The following is a 19,434-nucleotide window of genomic DNA, read 5'->3' as shown; positions in this document are numbered from 1 at the left end:
TGGAGTCCCTGTGGTGCAGTGTGCAATGACCTATGTTTGGGCAGATCCACCCCAATTCGGATGACTCACACAGACTACAAAAGAGATCAGATTCATCATAACCTCTGGGAATTACTCCAGGTGCCTTCCATTGTTTTCAGCTTCTCAGTGGCATTGACAATAAAGAAGAAGGAACAAAGGGAGGAGTAGCTCGGTTATTTAAACAGTGCCTGTAAGTTGATCATGATGGGAACAACATTTTGTATATGGATTGAATTGATTGACAATGATCATTTATTATGCTCAACTATTTTTAGAAACTAAAAGGGAACTTGAAGAAACCTTTTATGTAAGCATTTACGCCTATTAGTCTCTTCATGGGCGACACAAATGTTATGAAAGTCAGAAGTACCCAAATCCTCAAGGATCCTCTTCCACCGGTTCCTCACTTCACGCCGCGCTTGCCTGAGGGCGTAGATGTCGTAGTTGAGCTTCTGCCAATCCTGGAAAGTGAGAGGAAAGAACAAGACTTTAGTTTGCAAGGGCTTGTTTATCCATACCAGCAGGAAAAGGCAAAACATGTGGCAAAGACGGTAGCCACACCACACCCCACCCCTAAAATTATGCAAAGGTGTACAAAATCATCAGGCTACCAACTGCCTTAGAGTTGGTGGAGTGCGGTCTCTCTCCCCCACCCCATGAGACAAGCTGTGGCATCTAGGTCTTCAGTCAAATGCAGATGCCAACCGGATGTGAGGTCAGACTCCAGCCAAGCGGTTGCACAGGGTAAAGTAAGCACCCGTGAGTGGGGGGCGGACTACAACGTAGGGTAGACGTGCTGGCATTAGATAGGTGGCACAGATGAGAAAGCCACAAATACAAGTTCTTGTCTGAGATGTGCCTGTGTGTTCCTTAGCATTAGTTGTGGTGATTCAAATAGTCCACAGGGCCCAGACGAAGAGCAAAGCAAATAAATCAAAGTAAAACATGGCTGAATAGCGGTACACGACATTTGACAGACACATAGTGCTTTCCCCCATTTGGAGCCTTTAACTGGTTTGGTTTAGTTGCAATCAGAGTTTTGTCAATTCGAAGCAAAACATAAAGGGCCTTTGAGAATGCACAGGTGTGTTTTCAATTAATACTCCTGAACAATGGGACAATTTGGAAAAACCAAAAAGTAGTAACACCACCCATTTGTAGAAAAGGAAAAATGACCAATGTTTGCAAACACAGTGAAGAAAATACTACCAAAGGAATTTTGCCGCCTTCTCTTAACCCTCGCACCTGTGTAGAAACCCTACGATGTCACAGAGTGAGGAAAACAGACTGGAGTCTCACTGACCCACCCTTTGAACTGTCTGACAGGTATTCTGATCCTGCTCCAGAGCAGCCAAAGACCGTCGCAGAGTGGTCTGTTTGGAAGAAATACAACGATCATGCAGTAGCAGTTCTTGATTATAAGATACTCTGGAGTATTACAAATGAACAAGGATAATAATTGGTACATTAGCACAGCCATTTATTGGGAGGCTGAATGCAAATAATACACCATGTTATAATGTTTCTAACAGAATCCTGCTTGGTACTTGCTCCTTAGCTCTAGAAAGGTCCCCAAATCCTTGCATACCTTTCCTCTAGCTAGCCCGAGTTGGGAGCCGCCCTTGTGTTGTCAGGTGTTCACCTGAGTCATTATATTACTTGGTGCCCTTCAAAGTGCTACCTGACAAAAAACTGTGCCCTCCAGCTTACTGCCAAAACAATGTTTGTTATACAGTCTTTTATGGAATGGAAAAAACATGAGCACTCCTTTCTTGCTTCTGGAGGTGTTCATGGGAGTGCAGAGTGATAAATGTGCACATATAAGGAAATTAATTTATGAATTACATATTTGTAGGGCATTATAAAGGCCTCTACTGTATATTGCCCAAGTGGATAGGCATTGAGCCTGGTCATTTATACAAATATTTGCTCCGTGTTAGGCAGGGAAAGAGATACAGAGAGAGACTTTCACCCCCCACATTCCTTGGCATGAGAAGGATCAGTGAAGAGAAAAGATAGAAACAAACTCCAGCCCGTGGTAAGGATGTACAAAATAATTCTTGAAAATGGCAGGAGAATAGGTTATTTCACATGTTACTCATTAAATCCCACTGCCTTTCACAAGGACCGGGAATTCCTTCCTATTGCATCTCTTACATTGCCAAAAAGCCTGGAACGGTTTGTCATGCTCCATTTGCCTTTCAAGCAGTGGCAGAGTGGCATCTGAAACAGCAGGTGGATTCCAGGTGCATTAGGTTGCATAGAGTGGTGTTTCTTTGACATCAAGAAGCGCGCTAGCCCATTCACGGTAGGTCTTCATGTTCCCAACCTGAATATTTTAGTTGCTTCATTGTTGCAGGTTCCACGCGAGCTGTACTCTGGTTCGTACCAGTAGCTTTAGACATTTGCCAGATCTAACTGCTCCTGACACAAGCTCCAAAATTCGGTCTCCTCGTGCACTCCTACACTAATGGTTTGGACAATTTAAGGGTGGACTACGTGTGGACTTTCAGGCAAACTGTCAGATTTATCAGAAAGTCCTGAGCTATGGGAACTGTTCAAGAATACTTAGAAATTAAGAGAATTCTACTTTCTTTTTGTTTTCAACAGTGTTGCGATTCAGTTTCAGTAAGTTCTTGTCCAAAAGACGCGGTAACAGTTGAGAGAGCGCAAACTGACCAAAATGTAGAAATGCATTATACTTACACGTAGTAAGCACAATTCATGAAGAGAAATGCCATGAGTGCTGATAGTATCCCAAGTTATATTCTGAAATATGTAGTTAATATAGAAGTTTAAATAGAAGTGGAACTAATACAGAAATGTGTGAAGTAATAAGGTTTTATTAAGCGGGATGATTTCTGAATCCATGTTGTGTAGCTGCTAAAATGTAAGATGGCATACAGAAACGCTGAAACGTGGTAGGCCTCAGGGCCTGAGCAAGGTGGGAGGGGGAAGGCGATTAAAAAGTACAATGTGGATTGCACTAATGTTTAGTATTAATGAGTAGGTTTTTGATTTATAGATGTGTTTACCGAAATCAGTAGAATATGAGTACTAACAGGCTAATAATTAAAGAAGAAGTTGAATGATTATAAAATGTAGTAGAGCTGGAAAGCTTTAAATGTTGATTTATATGTACTAATCTGGGTTGGGAAATGTTGCAGGGCGGTTGGAAACCCATGAGAATTGGGAACAGGCTGCAGATGTCTGTCTGGAAGAGAAAAGGGGGTATTCAAGTATTAATATAATGAATAGAAGCTTGTTCAAGAAATGGACCAGACATGGAGGAGGGTTCTGGAATGTTTAAGGGGTATCAGCGGGCCGGAGACGAGTCTGAGAAGCAAGGTCGACTCTAACCGCAGGGCCTCATCATGGAAACAGCCAGAAGCTACACCACGTGAGGGGCGTCTCACGAGGGGCGTCCCAAATGTTGTTGTATTTTTGTATTAGGGACAGCACCCCTGGGGGGAGTTAGAGCAGACGCCTGAGGACCCTTTAGAGAGCGGATGGGTAGGCAGAGAGGGGTCATGACTGGAGAACTATAGGTTTTCACCAAGAGTTCGAGAGTGGGTGGCTTCCTTTGGGAGTCATTCACTGCTGACACCTTTGATAGATTGAGACCTGGTTAAGTAGGGATACCATCTAGAGCAGGGTAGGGAAAGCCTAACCTGTAATTTCCTTCCGCCTGTAATGAGTGATAGATTTCAATACGTGTCTATGCTAACGGCACTGTTGTTTTTAGAACTGGTATTGATAGTCTCCGTTGTTCGTCTGAGGTCTTTCAGAGAACACGTGTATGTAGTTGGGCCCGTGTATTTGGTGAATCTCATCTTGAGATGCTTGTACCTGCAACTTATAATAAATCTTTGAAAGCTAGAAGTGGTTTGTGATCCTTTGAAGCAGAGTCCTTTACTGGGGGAGCTAACCTGTTAAGAGATGCACCTTCTTTCCTCAAAGACAGGCAATAAAGATTCAGTCGACCAGACCGGGGGTTTAGATCGATAGTGATAAGGTATTGATCAAAATCCCAACTCTTCCAGTTGGTAGCTATAGAGGATGGTTGCCTTCTTGAGGAAGGTGATCTAGGCCAGGTTAGATTACCCCAAGCCCCCTAGAGACCGATGATCGGAAGAACCGCCGGTGGAAGAAGGACCGGATGACGTGAAGCAGAGAAGCAGCAGTATCGGTCGAGAGTGAGTATAAAGGGTCATGCGTGTTAAGATTGCGGTGTTTTGTATTGTATCTATGTTGTAATGTTTGGCGGAGTTGAATGACTGTAGAGTGGCTGTGGAACAGGTTGTGAGCGCGCGCAACCGGTGGAAATCTTAGGCTCAAGGAGAGCTTAAGTGGTTCGGGTGTATCGGACACCCAGAGTAATTGTTAACCAGGGTGAAGGGGGTCATGAGGTACCAGTGACCACCCGAAGGACCAGATAGGGGGAGTGAGTGCGCGAGTAACAGACGCTGGTCGGAAGTTACTGTGTGCGTAAAGAACCTATCAGAGTGACGACAGATATCTCGTCAGTTGTGTTGATAATTACAGATAGACTGTGGACGTACAGTCGAGGGAAGTGACCGCTTGGTCGGAAGTAGTCATTTTTCAGGGTATGAATGGGACGCATGCATGACCGCGAGGAGAGCTGAGAAAGGAGGGGTGCTGCTGCGAAGCGGAGACTAGTGACGTCAGAAAGTGCCGCGCTGGGATTGGCCGGCCGGTGAAAGACCGCGCTGCGATAGGCCAGCTAGCAAAGCCGCGCTAGGATTGGTGGATTGTCATCAGGAAGTAAACAGAGTACTCAAGCTGGAAATCTTGCGCATAATTATGAAGTGTTTTAAATGGTTAAAAGCGCTGTTTAAAAGAGAACGTAGGGGATCGTATGAAGGGGAAGAAGCCCCACCGGAGGGTACGCCAGCTCATTACATGGGGGTAAATGTTGGGCTGCACACGATTCTGTGGATCTCAGAGTGGAGTAAGATGACAGACGGAAATGAGGAACTCACGTTCCCGAAGTACGGGACGTATAGACTAGAGGTGCTACACAGATTAAAAGCAGTTATGACCGCTACGAGACCCTTGCCTAGACCAACACAGTTTGAAGCCCTTAACGCATGGATTAGGGCAGCGCATGAAAGAAACATGAACAGACGGCAGGAAAGAGTGAAACGCTCGGTAAGAGCAGTACAGGATGCCAAGTGGGATGAGGATGCTAAAAGATGGAGGGCGCATAACATGGAAGTAAACAAATTATATCCAGTCTTAGAGATGCCCGGAAATAAAAGCCCCCTAGAAGAGGATGATGAGAGCGAGACAGAGGATAGCCTGATAAACAGATTATTGACAGACAGGCCGCCTCCGTATAACAGAGCAGAAGGAGAAGCCGAAAAAGGGGGGGGCAATGCAGGAGAGCATGGGCCACTTCCCAGTTCCGAATGGGATCCTGCCGCAAAGAAAGAACTGTCCCAGCCTAGCCAAGTGCAACAGGTGGTCGGGAGGTTTGTGGTGCAAAGAGCGCCAGAAATGGAGTGTGCCACATCCTACGCGTTACCCGATGCACTACAAGTACCTGTTACCATAGGTCCTATAGTATCGATATATGACCCAGAGAGAGCTAGAGGGGAGGAACGGGTACGGAGGGACAGAGAAAGAGCAGAGATGGCAAGAAGGAATGATACGATCAACTCCCCAAGCCAGATGCCGATACCAAGAGAGTGGAGTACCCCAGTACCCACGGCAGGGGATCTGGGGAACATTAGATACCCAGAGGATATGAGGGGACCAGGACGGAAATCCTTTCAAGAGTTCAACGAGTACATGAAGCAATGGGATGAGGCAGTTGAGGCTCACAAGAGCATCGCAGCGGCGGAAGCTGAAAGGGAGAGGCAGGACAGCAGAGCCCGGACTCACTGCGGGGCTGAAGAGAGCAGTCCGGAGTGGGACGGGAGGGAGAAAGACAGTAGGAGAGGCACCCATTGGGCCCGGAGTGGAGGTAGATCAGACCTGGAAAACGGGGGGGTGTCTCGCCCACTATGTAGTGAAGAAGATAGAAGGGCTCGGGAGTACAGAGACAGCTTTAAGTGTATCCACTGCGTGCCAGACAATAGAGATCAGAGTGGGAGTTGCGAAAGGCCGCATCATAGTCCCTGTGATGACGGACATGAGCGCAGCCCAGGGAATATGGGAAACCAAGAAGGATCGTATCGGGTATTGAGTGATATAAGGACAAGAGAGGATGAAGGCCGAAGGGAGAATAACAGGGAGTCCTACTGTGAGAAAAGAGGAGAGAACGGGCAGAGTAAGATAGGGGGTAACAAGCCTGTGTTCCATCATCTTCCAAGGTCGGATGGCCGAGCATGGGATCTGGAGAGATGGGAACGAGAGAGAGCGCTCCCCAACTCTCCCGAACCCAAACGAAGGGCCCGGAGTTGGGATGGGAGAGACACCTGTGAAACTCCCTCGAAGGAGATATTACGAGCAGAAATAAAAGCCAAAAGGCTCGATGTCTCTAGCTTAAAGTCAGATTTGGATGACATGGTGGATGGTACCCTGCCCTTAGAAAGAATAGACATGTATGAGCAGGGTGAAATTCTGTTCATAGCAAAGGACGTAACTCGAAAGGCGAGAGCAACTCATGAGAAATTAGTGGAACTGGCAGGCAAGTACATGGTAGACCTGTCAAGAACCAAAGCCTTACAGGGCAACCACAGGCTACATTACACAGACCGAGACCTAGATGAGAGGCGAACCATCGGATTGAAAACACATATAAGGGAACTGATCACTGGAATAAGGACATGGAGGGCCCTAGATAAGTGGGAAGAGAGGTGGTCCAAGAGAGGGACCGTCAGGAGAAGCACACTTATGATGACACCAGGAGGACAGCAGGGAGTAGAGACATACCCTTTGAGGGAAGTCGCAAATGGGACCTATGTCCACGTCCCTTGGAGTAGGGGGGATTTGGCTGCCTTTACCACCTCTTTCCCCAAATTGCGGGAAAACCCCGTGGAATGGTATAAGCAGGTGGAGAGATTTGTAAAAATCTCAAAGGTCCTATGGATAGATTTAAACACGCTGTTTGACATAGTAGTGCCAGGAGATTTGTGGACCGCGTGTAAGGTTAGCGCTGAGTGGCCCACCATAGAGCCCGAGAGAGATGCCAAGACTAATGGGCCGTCCGAGAGTGTGATGGCAAAGTTCGAGAGAGTAATGACTTGGCTGAAAGATAAAGTGCCAATGCAAGACATAGATTGGGTAAAAATTGACCGAACAAGACAGGAACCCAAAGAGACAGTCCACGAATACTATGAGAGATTGCTGAAGGCGTTCAAACAGTATAGCGGTCTGGATGTAATGGATCCAAGGGACATAGGGCAATTTGTGTCCAAATTCGTCTTGGGTCTGAGACCGGATATTAGTTTAATGATACAGCAACACTTGATCTGTTGGCAAAATAAACCTCTAGACGAAATACTGAGGTATGCTAGGTACTGCTGTGATGAGATAGACTCCAAGGCTAAGAAACTAAAGGAGAAACTGATGGTGGTACAGATGCAGGCAGCTGGGAAGGGGGGACAGCAGCAGCAGCAACCGGGAACAGGTACTGGAGGAAAGAAACAGTACAGTCAGAACAAGGGCAATGAGGAGAACTCCACCTTTAGACCCAGGATAGATATAACTGCCTTAAAGAAAACAACTAAGTGCCACCAGTGTAACGAGGTGGGACATTGGAAACGCGAGTGTCCCTATAATGTTGAGATAGGAGACCAAGAGGTAGAGGAGGACGAGACCCAGAGTGTGCCTGCCAGAGGGGTAACGCAGTACCAGGGGAAGGTGCTCAAAGGGGGGGGGGGGCCACCTCCCCGAGCTCAGTTCCCGCAGCCACCCAGAGTAGGGACCATGGGTAAGACCTATAGACAGATGCCCCTGTTTGTCGGGGGAGAGGAATGCTATTATGTGGACCCACTAACTGGACAGAGGGTAGAAAGGGATGACTGCACCCTCGGGGCAGCTCTGGAGGTAGATCAGAGGGGACCCTATGTTGAGGCCGAAGTAGCAGGGTTCCCCACGACATTTCTAGTGGATACAGGAGCCACCCGTTCCACGATCAGGTCAGCCGCAGTGCCAGGCCTGCCCATGTCTGGGGAAACCATACAAGTGGTGGGGGTTGCTAACAGGAGAATGACCAGTCCTCTGACGGAACCCGTGCAGGTGAAGATAGGGAAGTACAGTGATGAACACCAGTTTGTGGTTTGCGATTCTAGTCCTGTATGTCTGCTAGGAAGAGATCTTTTGTGCAAGTTAAATTGCACTATATATTGCACACCACAGGGCGTGGAGGTACTGACTAATGATGATGATGCTGACTTCAAGGTCGCCAATTCCAGAATATGTGTGGAACTGTATCCCACTTTGACAGTAGACGAGTTACCCTGGGATCTGAGGGAGACCGTTGCTCCAGAAGTATGGGATTTCACTGGGGAAGAGATTGGGTTGGTGAAGGGAGTAGACCCAGTGAAAATTGTAGTGAAACCTCATGCTGAGTTCCCAAGAACACCTCAGTATAAATTGACACCAGAAACAATTGCAGGTATACAACCCGTGATCGAGTCCATGATTAGACAGGGAATACTGAAGGAAATCGTGGGTAGTCCATGTAACTCCCCGATTATGGGTCTGCAGAAACCAAATGGGAAATTTCGGATAGTGCAGGACCTTAGAAAGATTAATAACATAGTCGTTTCGTGTTGTCCAGTGGTACCGAATCCATCAGTGATACTGTTTCAGATACCGTTCCAAGCAGAATGGTTCACTGTAATTGATCTTTGCCAGGCTTTCTTTTCGATCCCTTTGGACGAAGAAAGCCATTTTCTTTTCGCATTTAAGCTGGAAGGTCGCGTCCTAACATGGTGTCGTATTCCTCAGGGGTATACAGAGAGCCCATCGATCTTCAACCAGCTCCTGAAGAGAAATCTTGAAAGTCTAGTACTGCCCCAGAGGTCAGTTCTGGTCCAGTACATAGACGACCTCCTTGTGGCGTCAGAAACAGAGGAAGCTTGCAGGGAAGACTCTATTGCTTTGTTAAACCATCTAGCCGAAAATGGGCATAAGGTGTCCCCGGGAAAATTGCAGTACTGCCTGACAGAGGTACAGTACTTGGGACACAGAATCGAGAAAGGGAAACGGAAGGTGTCGCCAGACAGGATAGAGGCCATCATGAAGATGAGTGCGCCTAAAACGCAGAGAGAAGTCAGGATGTTTCTAGGAATGGTGGGATATTGCCGACAGTGGATCGCAAACTTTTCACTAAAAGCAAAGCCCTTACAAAAACTGACGCACAAAGAGGTGAGTGATCCGGTACCATGGGACAAAGACTGTTTGATGGCGTTCCTGCAGCTGAGAGAGGACTTGTGTCGTGCTCCGGCTCTGGGAATGCCAGACTACGATAAACCATTCTTGCTCTACTGTTGTGAGAGAGAGGGATGCGCGCTGTCTGTGTTAGTCCAAATCCATGGGAATGCCCGTAGACCAGTCGCATACTTCTCGGCTACTTTAGACCCAGTAGCCGCAGCGTTGCCCGGATGTCTCAAATCCGTTGCTGCAACAGGTGTCAGCATTGAGAGGTGTGAGAACATTGTTATGGGGCATCCGTTAGAGGTGCATGTGCCCCATTCTGTTGAATTATTGATGACCAGGACTAAAACTCAGCATCTGACAAATAGCAGACTCACGCGCTATGAGCAAGTCATTCTTGCTGCAGAGAACGTGACCCTCAGGAGGTGCTCTGTTTTAAATCCTGCTACCTTAATGCCACTTCCAAATGATATTGAGGATGATGAAGAATGTACAGACCATGACTGCCTCGATGTGACTGAACTATGCACCAAACCAAGACCCGACATCGTAGATGAGCCACTGACTGACCCCGATGAAATTTTCTTTGTCGATGGCTCATGTGTAAGAGACGAAGTTGGGCAGTTAAGAGCAGCTTACGCTGTTTGTACAATTACTGGAGTAGTGGAAGCTGGATGCCTGGAAGGAGTACACTCCGCTCAGGTAGCCGAGATTATTGCCCTGACGCGTGCCTGCCTGGCAAGCAATCAAATCCGAGTCACCATATACACTGACAGTCAATATGGTTACGGGGTAGTTCATGATTACGGGCAGTTGTGGTCTCAAAGAGGGTTCATGACTTCTTCAGGCTCTCCCATTCGCAATGGAGAGTTTGTGCGCCTGTTGTTAGAGGCATTGCAATGTCCAGCAGGTATCGCGGTTGTGAAGTGTACCGCACATACCCGAAATATGGACTTCGTGTCACAAGGCAATAGATATGCCGACGAAGTCGCACGGTATTGTGCGGAAACAGGGTACTCTTTCACCGAGGTGGAAGTGGGTGGAATAAATGTAAGAACTGAACTAGCTATGATATTGGAAACTGTTGATACTTGGGACGAACTAAAAGAAATGCAAGAAAATGCTCCTGACTGTGAAAAAGAAACATGGCAAAAGGCAGGATGTGTAGTGGGGGAGGCCCATTTCTGGGTTTCAGCAGATGGCAGAGCAGTGTTGCCCAATGAGATGGTGAGCCCAATGGCCCGACAAATACATGGCCCTGTCCACTTAGGAAGAGATGCTATGCTGAGAGTGTTTAGACAGACCTGGTTCAACCCCAAGTTCAGAGTAGCAGCCGAAGCAGTGTGCCAGCGTTGTGTGACGTGCCAGCAGTTGAATGTAGGGAAAAAGACCCCAGTAGCACTGAGCCACATAGGGAGGGCAGGAGGTCCATTCAACAGAATGCAGATAGATTTTATTGAAATGCCAAGGTGCAGCCGCCTCCGTTATATCCTGGTGGTTGTTTGCGTTTTCTCTAGATGGGTTGAGGCATATCCTACACGCAGGTGCGACACCCTCACAGTAGCTAAGATATTGCTCAGGGAGCTTATCCCGCGCTTCGGGGTGCCGGCCTCTTTGGAATCAGATAGGGGAACGCATTTCAACAGCTCGCTTGTGAAAATGATTTGCGCAGCTTTAAATATCGATCAAAAGCTACATTGCAGTTATAGACCAGAAGCTTCAGGAATTGTGGAACAGATTAATGGCACCATCAAGGCCAGAATTGCGAAGGTGTGTTCATCAACATCCTTGAGTTGGCCTGATGCGCTGCCATTGGTCCTTATGAGCCTCCGTAGTACCCCGGATAGGAGAACTGGTTTGTCTCCTCATGAGGTACTGATGGGAAGAGCAATGAGGTTACCTTCTGTCCCAACTGCTGCATTGATTAGCATCACAGATGATATGATCCTGGACTATTGCAAGGGGCTGTCTGACGCCATTCATTCTGTGTCCCTTCAGGTGCAGGCTGCCGAGGTACCAACGTGCCAGGACCCTTGTCATGACTTGCTTCCTGGGGACTGGGTCCTGGTGAAGAAACACGTGAGAAGCAGCTGCTTGGATGTTCGTTGGCGTGGGCCCTTCCAGATCATCCTAACCACAAACACAGCCGTGAAAGTGGGAGGCCTGCCCAATTGGATCCACGCGTCGCATACGCGGAGGGTTCCAGCACCTCTGATAGAAACAGCTCCTCTCTCGGATAGACGTCCAGCAGCGGACCGAGAAGCCATAGAGGGGGCTAGCCAAGCTGTAGGGGTGCCAGCGGAAGCAGGGAACGAGTCTGACCAAGCTGAGGACGGTCAGTACAACAGCGAAACAGACAACGCTACTGAAGGAGAAAGTAGCTGGGAGTACGAGTCAGACACTGACAGGTCTGACAGAGAGCGTGAACCAACGAGGAGAAGACGGAGTAGAAGGGTACGCGGAGAAGCTGATTGGCCGCAGAGAAGGAGCTCTAGCCTAAGGTCAACTCTGGAGAGGACCCTTCCTCCGATATCAGAAGACTCAGACCCAGAAGACGGTGCTCAGGGCGCTGAAGCACCAGAGTTGAGGAGGTCAAGAAGAGTGCGTGTGCCTAACAGAAGATACTCCACCCCTGAGTGGACATATCTGGCGACAGATGGCTTCGAAACCAGTGACGGGGAGGATCAGAGCGGTGGTGGTGTCCAGTTCTGAGCCCATCGTAACAGTGGAGATAAGATTGTTAGTGCCCGGTGTCGAACAAGAAGGGTCACTGACATTTATGCTCCCCCGTCCTCCCCGCCTCAGCAAGATAAAGGACATGTTTCTCACAGAATTGCAATTCCCTGATTTTGGTTCAAAGATATCAGCTGCAGAAGAGCACAATCTTCGTCTGGAAATATTGAATTTTGCTGTCGAAGCTGCAGGCGAGCGCCTGATAGTAGATGCATAAAAGACTTTGTAAATAAGCGTGAAGAAAAGAAGATTACCTAGCGCCTAGGAAGCAGAGAATCTTAGGGACTTCCCCTGAGTTGAAGGAGGAGGGCTAGGGTTGTCTATATCGAACTAAAGGGAACTTTTTGCGGGAAAGGTTGTCAGCTTCCAGTTGCGTGGTTCTCAAGACAAAAGGAGTAAAGAGACTGTAAAGGAACGAAAAGAAAGGAACTTTGTGCAGAGTTACGAGAGAGCCACACTATCTGACGAAATGAAGTCCGGTACCCAGAACCGCAGAGCAAAATGTATAATAGGTACACTAATAGTAGGAGTGATAATACTAATAGCTCTAGTAGTGACAGTCTCCTATGTAAAGGGACGTGAGGAAGAGGCAAAGGTAACTGATGTGAAATCTGTAGAGGCGCTTACACCCACCGTTGCTGGTGGGAAAGGGGAAAACACACAAGAGAAAGCGTTATTAGCTGCAGAAGCCCGCAGGTTACACGTGGATGAGTCCCAAGGTGACTTTAGGTCAAATGCTTATGCAAAATTATTGTATGAATATGTGGATGCCATGGAGGTCAAGGACTGCTACGTCTGCATGCAGTTGCCGGCGTCTGTAGATGAAGGCATTCGTTATCATCACCTCCCGCTGACATATGGCATTACATGTAGCTTATTGCTTAGTATATTTTATGGGAGAGATAGTTTTGAATACTATTTCTCCAATTATGACTCAGTGTTACCAGAAGTCCCAAACTATAAGCAAATGAACAAATGGGACTACTGGAAGAGTGAAGACAGATTGGCCAAGTTCTTCATTCCTTGGATTACCTTAGACACTTCACATGCCCGCAGAAATAACCTGACATGCAAGGTGTCAGAGGTCGAGAAAAAGTTCATAGGGCAGGTAGATGATCGGAATAGGAGACAAAAGATTTTGAAAAAATCAGGACAAGGGAAAACAGATTGGACCGACGAAGAAAAGGTACACAAAAGAAAGGGTAGTAGTGGTCCAATAGCTTTAGATAGAACGCAGAGAGGAAAGTTATGTCTTCACAGAGCCAAAACGTATTATGAAAATGTATACGTGGGAGAAGTTAGCTGTGAACATGCTTTCAATTTAGAGTACTACACCAAGGACTTCCTGAAGGGAATGCAAGTGATTCCAAATGTATATTTTGTATGTGGAAGAAATGCCTACGTGAAGCTACCTGATAATTGGTATGGCTCATGTTACTTGGCAATTATCTTCCCTAAAATATACCATGCCCAAGACTTAGAGATCATCGAGGGCAAGACATCATCGAGAGGAAGGAGAGATGTAGGAGGTGTAGAAATGGTTGGAGATGTCTTTGGAGCTGTGTTCCCTCTGTTGGGATTAATTCTTAATGATGTCAAAATTAGACGACTAGCAACAGTCGTAGACAGGTTGTCTGCCAGCACTGCTCAGTCCTTAATGCTGGTAGAAGGAGAGATGCAATCGATAAGGGCTATGGTTCTTCAGAACCGTCTTGCCCTAGATGTCCTATTAGCAAAAGAGGGCGGAGTCTGTAAAGCTTTGAAGGTCCAAGAATGTTGTACTTACATTCCAGACAATTCGAAGCCCCTTGAAAAGGTTATTAGGAACATAACTGATATTCACAAGGAGATCGAAGACTTGAGCAGAGAAAATGTCTGGGAAAAGGTGGGCCAGGGGATAAGTGACGCAGGAGGTTGGCTCACCACCTTAGGCAAAAGCTTTGTGTGGAAAATATTGAAACCTATCATCATAATATTGATCTGTGGGATTGTGTTGTGGGGATTGGTGAGGGTATTCAAATGGTACAGATCCAGAAGGTCAGAGAGAGCTCGGAGCAAACAGCTGCAGAGATTGGCTGCCATACAAGATAGTCAGTACCGGAGTCTGAGGGCTTTGGAAACACAGAAACGAGTTATGCTAGCAATCACTGCAGTTTGAATATTAATGATGACCCCGAGAGGTCATCAAAGGGGGGAACTGAGAGAGCGCAAACTGACCAAAATGTAGAAATGCATTATACTTACACGTAGTAAGCACAATTCATGAAGAGAAATGCCATGAGTGCTGATAGTATCCCAAGTTATATTCTGAAATATGTAGTTAATATAGAAGTTTAAATAGAAGTGGAACTAATACAGAAATGTGTGAAGTAATAAGGTTTTATTAAGCGGGATGATTTCTGAATCCATGTTGTGTAGCTGCTAAAATGTAAGATGGCATACAGAAACGCTGAAACGTGGTAGGCCTCAGGGCCTGAGCAAGGTGGGAGGGGGAAGGCGATTAAAAAGCACAATGTGGATTGCACTAATGTTTAGTATTAATGAGTAGGTTTTTGATTTATAGATGTGTTTACCGAAATCAGTAGAATATGAGTACTAACAGGCTAATAATTAAAGAAGAAGTTGAATGATTATAAAATGTAGTAGAGCTGGAAAGCTTTAAATGTTGATTTATATGTACTAATCTGGGTTGGGAAATGTTGCAGGGCGGTTGGAAACCCATGAGAATTGGGAACAGGCTGCAGATGTCTGTCTGGAAGAGAAAAGGGGGTATTCAAGTATTAATATAATGAATAGAAGCTTGTTCAAGAAATGGACCAGACATGGAGGAGGGTTCTGGAATGTTTAAGGGGTATCAGCGGGCCGGAGACGAGTCTGAGAAGCAAGGTCGACTCTAACCGCAGGGCCTCATCATGGAAACAGCCAGAAGCTACACCACGTGAGGGGCGTCTCACGAGGGGCGTCCCAAATGTTGTTGTATTTTTGTATTAGGGACAGCACCCCTGGGGGGAGTTAGAGCAGACGCCTGAGGACCCTTTAGAGAGCGGATGGGTAGGCAGAGAGGGGTCATGACTGGAGAACTATAGGTTTTCACCAAGAGTTCGAGAGTGGGTGGCTTCCTTTGGGAGTCATTCACTGCTGACACCTTTGATAGATTGAGACCTGGTTAAGTAGGGATACCATCTAGAGCAGGGTAGGGAAAGCCTAACCTGTAATTTCCTTCCGCCTGTAATGAGTGATAGATTTCAATACGTGTCTATGCTAACGGCACTGTTGTTTTTAGAACTGGTATTGATAGTCTCCGTTGTTCGTCTGAGGTCTTTCAGAGAACACGTGTATGTAGTTGGGCCCGTGTATTTGGTGAATCTCATCTTGAGATGCTTGTACCTGCAACTTATAATAAATCTTTGAAAGCTAGAAGTGGTTTGTGATCCTTTGAAGCAGAGTCCTTTACTGGGGGAGCTAACCTGTTAAGAGATGCACCTTCTTTCCTCAAAGACAGGCAATAAAGATTCAGTCGACCAGACCGGGGGTTTAGATCGATAGTGATAAGGTATTGATCAAAATCCCAACTCTTCCACAGTAAAGAGTAAAATGATCTGAATTTGCATAGGCTATGACCAGAGAAAGATCTTGTGCATTCTTTTAATGAATGTTAGGAGGAATCCATTGGCCTGCAGACACCTCTGGGACAGGTGTTCCAGACACCCTCTCAGTCCTTGGTGGAGTTCCTTGAGGGATGCAACTTTAGTTCTCCACGTCCTTGCAAAGAAACTAAATTATATGAGGTATCAAGTAATTTAACTATGTTAATGTATTTAAAGTCCTTCAGAAGAGGCTCAAGGGCATGCACTTGAAACAGATAGCAAGGCATTCTGTTACAGGACAAAATGTATTCCAGCTTTACAAGAAAAACTGAAAGTTAGATATGGTTAGAGGACTGCAAGGTTGAAAATTCAGAAATGCAGATCTGAGTCTCAGAGGTTAAATTTCTCTGGGAACCTTGACCACTATTGTTAAATAATAACAATATAATGGCTCAAACGGGCAGAGCAACTTTTAATTAAGAAACATTCAGTAGAGCACTTTCTTTTTCATGGCCTTACAGGTATGAGAGAGCCTTGAGGAGACATGCCGCAGAACTGAGTAAGTTACTTCTCACTTGGAGACCTTGATGCATCTGAAAAAGCATACCAACCATTAGTGATTCATTTATAAAAGAATGAGTGCTGGAGCCCAAAGCTTGGCTCAGAAGCTTGCGACCAGAGCTACTAAATATTGGCGCACCAAATACCAATGCCCTATAGTCCTAAATTCACCTCAATCTTCTTTAGTCCACTACCAGACACTCCCTGACCCATTATCTCACTCGAGGGTTCCTGCTTTCTCCTTTTATGACAGTTTTTCAGTAGTTCTCTCCTCTCCTTGTGTCTTTCTGCTTAGTTTGGCTTTTCCCTCTCTTAGTAATTGTTTGATACTGAAAAATAAGTGCCAGTGTCCCTGACCGGCAACAACCAGCTCAAATTAAGCATTGCCAAGCTTAACTTTTCGCGATATTTTAGCCCCTTGCACCTTTCCACAAAAGAAGAATATCTCCATAGTTTGTGATAAAAAAAATTAGAAAAGAAAGAGCTGCGCACTATGCCTCAAAATTTGTCTCCACCCAATTGTCATGCGGCGTTTCATTATCTCAGCTAGATTGGATTATTGCTAGAGGTGAAAATTGACAGCTCTGGTTCACATAATATCGTTGCTAACCTGGAGCACATTCAACATTATCCCAGAAAGCTGATGTTTCAGTTACAAGAAGGCGAGGTTAAGGCCTCAAATGCCAAGTAGAAAAACAAGGAGTGAAATTGTTTTACACAATATGCTTCTACTGACAAGCCTATATACCGTGTTCAGTTCTCAATGTTTTTCTCTTACAAATAGGAAATATAAATCTGGGGGCATGGGGTACCCCTAAAAATCCTACACCTCAAAAGACACTTCAATTATACGGCCACGGGTAGGTGGATAGGGGACAGTGTTAAATCTCAATTTCATGAGGCAATATGTACCAAGAGAAAGTACAAGTCAACACATCAAAAGTACAGTAAATTATGAAAGACCATCTCAATAGGTCTAGAGCCGAATAAACATGTTAAAGGATTAATTACAACAAAATCAAAGGGGAAAATACAGGCTAATTAGAATGCAGGTTCATAAGGTATTGCCATACAGGCCAGTAAAACAGAAAAATGCCAACATCAAAGGGAAAATGCCAACACCCCAGCAGCAAAAAGAGTAAACACTAGTAACATGGGAATGTCATCATAGGGGACCTGGCTCACCCTCAAAACTAGGCTTTGCATGGGAAATCTTCCCCTAGGAATACTGTGAAAGTGCAGATTCATCATGGTGAGAGCAAAGGAAAACACATGTAGCAAATCAGAGCATGGAAATATTGAGTGTCAAATAGTGGTCAGGCTTTAAGCACTAACCCACTACTGAATACTATTTCAGCTCCCTCTGCCCTGCCTTAATGTCATCCACAGATGTCAGAACAAACAAGTTACCAAAACAGTGAAGTTATTATTGAATACACTACGATCTGCTAGCGGAAGAAACCTTGAGAAAAATACAATACTGAGCCCATGTTCGAGAGCATCCTTCAAGAATGGTATCAACAGGAAATAAACATGCATAACTATGTTTGACGGTGTGCAGCAGAAATTATAAACCGTGAATGTGACATCCATTTTTGACAAGATAGTCTGGAGGCCTAGCTGAGGCCAGTTAGCAAAAGCCAGAAAAATGCGCTTTAACAGGTCATATCAAAACAGTTTCAAAGACATTAGTATCATGTCAGTGAACACATGTGAACATGCGTGTAAAACCACATTCTGCACGCTATTGTGCACAAATAAATATTAATGCATTAAATGCTCCTACAGAAGTAAAGCTTTTGCATAATATTTCCAGTCTTAAAACAAATGTGTCAAAGGTGAAAACATTTACAAGGTTCTATAAGCAGTCCAAAGCAGAAACAATGCACAAACAGCAATAAATTGTGAAATGCCAGAATCTCCCAAACAACCTCTTATACTGCATTTTATAGCCTTTTGGCTTATCATGCCACTCCCTCTCCATAAAGTGATCTAGTCACAGAACACTAAATTATCACGTATTACGGATCTGAAACACCAGTCTGGCCAGGAATTTACGACGGCTATAAAAAGATCAAAAGTTAGAGTAGAACCACTTTTACCCAGTCCTGATGGCTACTCAAACTACTTTCGGTTTCAGGAAATGTTTATTTAAGTTTTGAAAAAAACAAGTGCCCATACTGGCATCTTGCGATTCGTGCGGGTCAATCTTTCTAAAATTTCGCATAAAGGTGCCTTTCTGAAGTACATTGGAATGCCTATTTAGTAAGTTCCAAAGAAATTTTAGGGAAAATGATGGGTCGATACTGCATTTTAAAGTGGATATGACCAGGATGTCTGTTTAAGACAACATTGCCTATAAAGATTTAGGAAAATGTACGTCTAAGTTGGCGTTATTAGCCCACGTCCGTTAAAGCTGGATAGTATATTAGGAAAAGGTTAAAAGGAGTTTCGAGACTCTCCTGGAAAAAACATATAGCTCTAGGTACCTTACAATCCCACCTAAGTGGAAGGAGTTGCCCTGGGGCAAAAACCCAGTTCCCAATCTCTCTTACCGCCCCAAAAGAAGCCCAACATTCCACTGAAGTACCTATAGATTGTTTAAGTGGTAACTAGATCGCACCTGGATCACCTTGGAAACTCATCTAACAAATAAAATAGCCCAAGTATACAACTACACAAAACCCACCTGAAAATAAATGAAGGAACCTGTTGTTGGCCTACAAGTGTCAAAGCATCTGCCATCTCTCAACATTCCTAGTCCCAACATAGCAGACCAGTTTCCTCCTGGATAGATAGATATCTTAAATAAGGTGCTCACAACTGACCCCTGTTTGCAGACCTGCAGAAATTGAATTTGAAGAGTTTGAATTTATTTGCAGCACAAAAAATGAAATGGACTGGGTTTCCTGGTAAAATACCAATTGGACAAATATTCCTCAAGTGCCTAACATGCAAATATCAGATTTTTTCCATGCTTGAAAATTATTCACACTCATTTTCAATAGATTCGTCTACAAATAATTTTATTTTCACAATATGTTTGTGCTTATTGGACCATTAACCATTTAACAAATAAGTTTCCCACATTCGAATCAGGCTATATCAATCTTCGTGCACTTCGGTGGGTCTTATTACCCTTTGGCAGACGTATGATCACAGTTTTAATACAGTACTCATT

The 19,434-nt window shown here is 45.3% G+C and overlaps 1 protein-coding gene across 1 annotated transcript in view; it reads right to left on the bottom strand.

The window, feature by feature from the left end:
• Nucleotides 1–299: 299 nt before the first annotated feature.
• The window catches only part of LOC147731314 (melanoregulin-like), a 189,731-nt gene continuing 170,596 nt past the window's right edge, over nucleotides 300–19,434 (bottom strand). The window contains exon 4 of the mRNA XM_086954181.1: nucleotides 300–482. Within this exon, the coding sequence (XP_086810307.1) occupies nucleotides 300–482 (183 nt within the window). The remainder of the gene's footprint in view (nucleotides 483–19,434) is intronic.

This window comes from Lissotriton vulgaris, chromosome 2_1 (assembly GCF_964263255.1).
Source record: "Lissotriton vulgaris chromosome 2_1, aLisVul1.2, whole genome shotgun sequence".
NCBI classification, from domain to species: domain Eukaryota; kingdom Metazoa; phylum Chordata; class Amphibia; order Caudata; family Salamandridae; genus Lissotriton; species Lissotriton vulgaris.
This window is presented reverse-complemented; position numbering and strand designations above follow the sequence as displayed.